At 34.1% G+C, this 8,080-nt stretch overlaps 1 protein-coding gene across 1 annotated transcript; it reads left to right on the top strand.

Moving 5' to 3' along the window:
- The first annotated feature begins 1,844 nt into the window (after window positions 1-1,844).
- On the top strand, window positions 1,845-4,230 carry LOC145096849 (cytochrome P450 CYP82D47-like). Its single transcript, XM_079034210.1, has 2 exons — window positions 1,845-3,076; window positions 3,346-4,230. The coding sequence occupies exons 1-2, from the start codon at window positions 2,126-2,128 to the stop codon at window positions 3,985-3,987; spliced, it is 1,593 nt and encodes a 530-aa protein (XP_078890336.1). The 5' UTR covers window positions 1,845-2,125; the 3' UTR covers window positions 3,988-4,230.
- Window positions 4,231-8,080: the final 3,850 nt, after the last annotated feature.

Below are 8,080 nucleotides of genomic sequence, written 5' to 3'. Positions count from 1 at the left end.
TACGTTTCTTTTCTTTATTTTGGAAAAATCCTTCCATCACAAATGTAAATTATCTCAATAGAGATTCAAAAGCGAAATATTGAATATAAACTGAAGATGAACATTAAAAAAGGATTACAACCTTGAATTTGTTTGATTTCATATATAATATGAACTTGGCCCACTCATCTTTCTCCACAAAGGTACTATAAGGAACTGGAACTTCTTCAAGCCTTTTAGGGTTATTAACGTTTGGTAGTATGTAATCTATATATACCTTACTTCCAAAATTATGAGAAGGTGGCCAATACATTTCATTACATAACCCTTGCTATGCGGATCAATTTTATAAAAAAGCTACATCAATATAGTCTATTATGTTTGTCACATGGAATGAAACTGTTTAAATGTACATATAATACATCAAAATTAAAGTTGAAACTATAAAAAAGTAATTGCATGCTCATCACTCAAACATGCACGACTTTCCTGGAATGTTAGGAAGACTAGATTGCCTCCACTGGGCATGGGGTTGTTGTCCGAATGCCCATAAAAGGGAAATACACCCGAGGCGATCATGGTTATCTAACCATTATACTTGAAGTGGTCGCGCCACATGATATGTGGATATGACATGCCTTCATTGGCTCAGTTGGCTCCCTTAATGACATCAATGTTCTTAACATGTCTCTATTACTGACCTACATGTATAATGCGACTGCACTAGAATCTTATTTTCAAGTAGCTGGAACATCGTATAGGAACGGGTATTATCTGGTGGATGGGAGCTATCCGGAACATGCTTGTATTGAGGAGTCATAGTATTGTCCAAATGATCGGAAAAGGTTGAAATTTAAGAGAGCTCAAGATTGGGCGAGAAAGAATGTTTAACGAGCATTTAGAGATTTGAAAAAACGTTGCCATATTCTTAAATATCTCGTGTCGTATATGGAGGAGAAGAAAGTGAGCGAGGTGATGTATACTTGTATCATATTGCATAATATTATTCTCGAAGACGAATGAAATGTAATATATGAGTATAATCAAAACCATATCGTTCCACTGACACAAACTTTTGAGGTTGGAAGCGCGGAGTACATGTCGAGGAGGGCACTACTTAATGATGTTGAGAGACATCATGTTCTTCATAGAGACTTGACGGAACATATTTGGAACGTCAGCCACATCGATCTTAACATGGAACCGATCGACGATTTGGAAGGTCAATTTTCTTCTGATGAAGATGTTCTTTAAGTCAATTTAGGTTTGGTAATTTTAGTTTGTATGTTTTTAATTTTAAATTCAATTTTTTTTGGTGTGTTCGTTGTTATTTTGAATTCCTATGTTATTATTTTAAGTTTAATGAATTTTTATTTTTTAAAAAATGTTATGTCTAAAATATTTATTTTGTATATTTAAAATAAATAAATAAATAAATAAATAAATAAATAAATAAATAAATAAAATAGGTAGGATGACAAGTGTAAAATAGGTAGGATGATAAGTGTGACAACCCGACCCTATCAAATGTCAATTTTTGGTAAGAATGTGACAAATGTGACAACCCGACCCCGACCCTATCAAATGTCAATTTTTTGTAAGAATGTGACAAATTTGATGCGGCGTGTAATGCAACACCACCCGATACCATATATAATATATTGAAGTTTATATTGTAATTTATGGTTATGTGGTGTGGCACATGTTTTAAGGAAACCAAATGGTGGACCATTTTGATGGCCTTATCTTAGATTAGAAACTTCTAGTCTCATGACTGGACAAAGATACATAGTCCCCAAAAAAATCTGACTTCAATTACTTAGGCGCAAAAGGGCATTATTAATCGACTTGTTATCTTATCACTTGTTACTGTTTTAAGGCCATTCATATCATGACATTCTCCCAACTTGATGGTGATCTTTAGTTTCTATAATTATTATAAGTTTAATTCGCCTCTGCTTTCCAAATAAACACGGCCAGATATCGTATTTAGGAACAACATAAACCCACGCAGACGTCAATGGGACAAAACGTGAGAATCTCAAGAAGATATAATTGCAATCTACTTCTTTAAATACTCTTTCATATTTTTCGCTGAAACACAAAGTAGTTCCATCAGGACAGGCTTAACACCATTAATCTTCTCATGGATCTCCTCTCCTCGCAAGATAATTATATTTTCTTACATGCGCTTGCAGCTGTATTAGTGCTCGTTCATTTCTTCTTGTTCTTCACTAAAACTGGTAAAAACAACGCTGCACCTAAAGCAAGTGGTGCGTCGCCAATAGTAGGCCATTTGAACCTCTTTGGGGGATCTTCCGGTCCTACCCACATAGCATTGGGATCCATGGCTGTAAAACACGGACCAATCTTTACAGTTCGTCTAGGAGTCCGTAAAGTATTGGTAGTGAATAGTTGGGAGATTGCTAAAGAGCTTTTCACTACCCATGATGTAACTATCTCCTCTCGCCCCAAGTTTACAGCTGCTAAGATTTTGGGATATAACTACGCCATGTTTGGATTCACTCCTTATGGTCCATACTGGCGAGAAATGCGTAAGATTGCTTCTCTGCAGCTGTTATCAAGTCGTCGCCTTGAGCAGTTAAAGGATGTTCGTGTGTCTGAACTGGATAACTCTATCAGAAACATATATGAGCTATGGAAGGAGAAGAGAGATGCGGAGGGGAAAGTGTTGCTTGATATGAAGAAATGGTTTTGGGAATTTGATTTGAATGTGATGCTAAGAATGGTTGTTGGTAAACAGTGTAGGGGGGCTAAAAACAAAGAAGAGCATAATGACATGAATAGGTATTGTGATGTATTTGGAGAACTTTTTCATTTGTTAGGCCTTTTTGTGGTTGCCGATGCACTACCTTTCCTTGGGTGGTTGGATTTAGGTGGTCATGTAAAAGCCATGAAAAGAGTTGCAAAAGAAGTTGATTGCATAACTGGGAAGTGGTTGGAGGAGCATAGGATACAGAGGAGTGCTGAGGAGGTTATCGAGGAAAAGGATTACATGGATGTGATGATCTCTGCTGTAGAAACCGAAGGCTTGACAGATTATGATGCTGATGTGGTTATTAAGTCTACATGCTTGGTATGATCTGATACATATATATGCTAATTACATAAATATATATAATGAGTTTATTGAGCTCTATTATGTATTAGTTTAGTACTTTAGTTACTAAAAAGGAAATCCTAGTTTTGATAAATATTACATCAAAACGTTTAAATGCCTTAATTACTTCAATGGAATTGTATTTATCACTTAATTATTACAAATTACACCTTCTTCTACCTTTTGTTGGAAAAAGCCACATGAAGATAGACAGAAGAAAGGAGATTTCATTAAATTTTTTGTAGGATATCATTGCAAGTAGCGCAGATACCATCACTGTCACTCTAACATGGACACTCTCACTGCTATTGAACAACCGCTTTGCTCTCCAAAACGTTCAAGAAGAAATAGACAAGCATGTTGGAAAAGGTAGACGAGTTAATGATTCAGATATTAGCAAACTAGTCTACCTCCAAGCTATTGTGAAGGAGTCACTGAGGTTATACCCAGCAGCACCACTTGGAGCTCCAAGAGAATTTTCAGAAGATTGCAATGTAGCTGGGTATCATGTCACAAAAGGTACATGGTTGATTGTCAATATATGGAAGATCCAACATGACCCGGAAATCTGGTCAGATCCATCAGAATTTAGGCCTGAGAGGTTCCTTTCAGGGGGGACTCATGCACATGTAGATGTTAAGGGGACAAACTTTGAGTTAATTCCATTTGGTGCTGGAAGAAGGTCTTGTCCCGGGTTAGCTTTTTCACTTCAGATGTTGCACATTGTGTTGGCTACTTTGCTACAAAATTTTGACATGACATCTACAGACGGTTCTACTATAGATATGACTGAAAGTGTCGGATTAATAAATGTCAAGGCTTCTCCCCTTCAAGTTCAAATCGTCCCACGTTTTCCATCTATTAATTGGCGAATGAAGTATATATGAATGCCACTCCTCATTGTATCTACTGTCAATCTATCAATGTAGGAAGTTTTATTGGACTAAGTTTTTTATATTAGGGATGTACTCGGCCTTTGCTAGCTATATCAAGTATAATTATGAATGGCTGATACAAGAATTTTTTAGGGTGTAATTGAAACATATGCATTAATTAGGATAAAAATAAAGGATCTCTGTAGGATACTATGTAATCGCATGCGTGTTAAAACTGAACTACTTTCATCGCCATTATTATTCCGATATTCACCAAGAGTAGCATATTTCTTAACTACATGTAATATATAACTAGGTCTCTTAATCAGGTCAATCCGATCGGGTTTTAGCTTGAACGAGTCGAGTTAGTCGGGTTTGAAAAAATAAAAATTTCAGCCGAAATCCAACCCTATTATGGTACGGGTCAGTGGGGATCGGGGTTAATCGGGTTACGGGTTAATAGATTGAAGTGTAAGAGAGACTAATGTTTTTCCATTTGAGGAAATAAGGTAATAATACAGGGATTGAATATGTCAATTGCTAAAAAATGATTCAATTCATTATGTTGTTAGGGCATCCACAATCAATTCAACTTACAATTCAATGGATTGTCACATCATCCATTAAACATCTATACAACATCACCCACAACGCATTAAACACATATTCAATCATAATCTTATTTTTATTCCTTCTATTGAAGCATTCAATGATCATTCAACTTCTCCTTTCAACTCTACTTTATATCATCATCCACATTCTATTCGACTCTTATTAAATCCTAGTCATGACCTTATTCAACTCTTATACTACTTGCATTATGGATGCTCTTCTTGTTAAGTTATACGTAGATGGTAAGATGGATTAAAGCTGAATCATTTTTATAAATCAAGTATTAATAAATAATAATGGGTCTGAAAATGTATATTTCCAGAAAATGTTTAGTTTATTTTATTACTTAAGAGTAATCGATGATGAGAAAAAAAAATAAAGGGTTTTGTCTTCAATATGATTGAAGTCATTTAACATTTAAATGAGGAAACATAAATTGTTGTTACTTAAACGGATTGTTTGGGTTAACCCGAAACCCGATTTTTTAAAATAAATTAAATCCTAAATCTGACCCAAACTTCAATTAGGTTTGTCGGGCTACGTGAATAATTTAATTAAATATTATAATCCTATTAAACCCAACTCTAATTACCGAATTTAGGTATCTTTACACCCTTATATATTAGACAAAAAAAAAAGCTAAGCCGTTGTCGACCTCAAAGCTTTTCACGTTGGAAACTAGTTTAGTTATAAAATTAAATATAATAATTGTAATTTATGATAGCCACAAAAAAAAAAACATTAAATACTAGAGTATGTTACATGAATGGTCCTTATGGTTTGAAGTAGTATGCACGCTTGGTCCCTAATTTTTTTTTGGTAACTCGCATGCTTTCTAAGATGTAATTTGGTTGCGTGTTTGGTCATTGTCATACCTAAAAAGACGGTATTGCCATTTTTATTTCTTTTTTAACTTCTTAATTATTTTTTTATTAAAAAATATGTTGTAAGGTGTAACTTGACAGCAATGTCAAACATCAAGCTGTTTTGAGACGTGGCGAGCTACATCGTTTTCAAAGCATGACTTAAGGCGACAATCTTTATATAACTAATATTTTTATATATTTTCTATTATTAGTCATATATATATATATATATATATATATATGATTTAAGACGGCATTTTGTTATACCTTAGCGGGACTACAAGCCAGGGAGCCATGACACGCCATGACCAAGCCATAAAGAGTTTTTCAGAACCTTGTTAAAAACTAATGGGTCACACTTCTTTTTCCTGTTAGGTTACCCATCACTTCACTAAACCTATTAACTCTCTCTCTCTCTCTCTCTCTCTCTCTCTCTCTCTCTCTCTCTCTCTCTCTCTCTCTCTCTCTCTCTCTCTCTCTCTCTCTCTCTCTCTCTCTCTCTCTCTCTCTCTCTCTCTCAATCAAGACTCTACACTCACCACTCACGACTCACCCTTACCGGACCTTTGTCAATTACCATCACTAAACTGTCGGAGGAATAACACAAGTCACCGAAGAAAACACCTGAAGAAGGAGTTGGTCAGATCGCCTTGGTTGGAACCTAGACGGGTAAGGTTTATTCACCTCTGTTTTTGTTCTTGTTCATAGGAAAAAATCATGGCAACGGAGAACATGAGAATAGGTATGGGTAAAAAGGTGGTTGTTGGTGCCACCATCGTTAACATCATCGACGTTCCCAATGGCATTACTGCTTAACGTCATGAGGACACATAGAAGATGATATGTATATGTTCTCTAAGAATCTTCTAAAGAACAGATTGTTCATGAAATAATGAAGACAATGTTAGCAAACACTATTAAAAAAAAACTTGGAAATACCGACATCATAATGCATCGATTTTCCGTCAGTGATAGCATTTACTTATGGATTGCTGACGAAACTAGGGCGTCATGTTTAAGGTCATGTTAATATGTACCGATGGATTAGCAATCGTCTACCGACGAAATTCTGATGACAAATTTTGTCACTAATTAATATCGACAACATACCAACAACTACCCTTTACGGACAGAATAGCTACGCCTTAAGGACGGACCATCTTGAACTCGCTAACTTAGTTACCGACCAAATACCAACGACACCTTTTACTGACGGTTATTCCCATCACTAGTTCGTCATTATTTACGAATTGTTTTAAAAAATTGTGAAATATTAAAATTTTCAATTTTTATTTCTCAATATGCAGAAAATCCAATACTAAAAACTTGATAATAATCATATTTGAACACAAAACTAGCTAAACATTATATTTAAAGTGTCAAAATACACACAAAGTGTCTCAATACCAAGTTTTACACAATTGTCCTATATCAACTACGAAATAACAAAAAAACAAACAAGACTAAGTGTTTGCAAAATTGTCCCTTGTCTATGAAAACTACGAAATTTCTTCGGGTAGATTACCAGATGGATTATAGGGTATATTAGGGAGCATATTTTGTTGTCTAAAAAGTATCGTCATTAGGGTATATTAGGGAGCATATTTTGTTGTCTAAAAAGTATCGTCATTTGTTCCTGAATTTGATCTTGTTAGAAACTTTCTCACACAACCTTATAACCAAAACAAGGGTAACACAATTCAATACTTAAATCATAATAGCAATTTAATTTAGTTTACTATAGCAATGTACTTAACTTTTAAACCATAACAAGAATGTATTTACTTTTTTTTACAGCAACGTACTTTAATTTATTATTATAGTAATGTACTAAACTTTTAAACCAAAATACCAACATACTTTTCTTTATTATCAATTTAATTAACAATAACAACTACTACTAAACTTTACACCATAATAGCAATGTACTTTTGTTTATTATAAAATTAATCAACATTAACAACTAACTACCTAACATTTAAACAACAAAAGCAATGTACTTTTGTTTATAATCAATTTTATCCATAATAACAACATACTACTTAAGTTTTAAACCATAATAACAATGTAGTTTTGTTTATTATCAAATTAATCCATAGTAACAACAATTTTACTTAAGTTTTAAACCATAATAACAATGTAATTTTGTTTATTATCAATTTAATCAATATTAACAACAAACGATTTAAGGTTTAAACCGTAACAAAAATGTACTTTTCGTTTTTATAAATTTAATCTATAAAAATAAAATAGTGCTTGACTTTCAAACCATAACAATATACCTCTTGATGTGATCCGTTCGACTGGATAAACTATGCAGATGGTGTCCCCGAAACCAGAAAATAAATATCTAAGGCTCATATACCATAGGTAGCACCCTCTTTTATCATCTCTTTCTCCTATGTTGGCATTCCACCTACACCTTTGGATCATCCTTGTGGTTAGTTGGATCTTCACCCTACTTGTTAACCAACCCCTTCAGATACGCATCCTAAATTTACAACATTAACACCATTATCATATACAAAAAATATGAAGAGGCAATTTACCAAAATGGTATCCAAAGATAAGTTACCTGTATCTTTTCGGTCGTATATGAGAAATATTCTAGATTATCACGATCTACC

Source organism: Lactuca serriola, chromosome 4 (assembly GCF_051521515.1).
Source record: "Lactuca serriola cultivar US96UC23 chromosome 4, Lser_US96UC23_V15, whole genome shotgun sequence".
Lineage (NCBI taxonomy): Eukaryota > Viridiplantae > Streptophyta > Magnoliopsida > Asterales > Asteraceae > Lactuca > Lactuca serriola.
The sequence above is the reverse complement of the archived record's forward strand: the minus strand, read 5'-3'. Positions and strand labels throughout refer to the sequence as shown.

Coding starts and splice junctions, on each gene's coding strand:
- LOC145096849 (XM_079034210.1), top strand. CDS start 2,126: ATGGATCTCCTCTCCTCGCAAGATAATTATATTTTCTTACATGCGCTT. Junction 3,077..3,345: donor TTATTAAGTCTACATGCTTG/GTATGATCTGAT, acceptor AATTTTTTGTAG/GATATCATTGCAAGTAGCGC.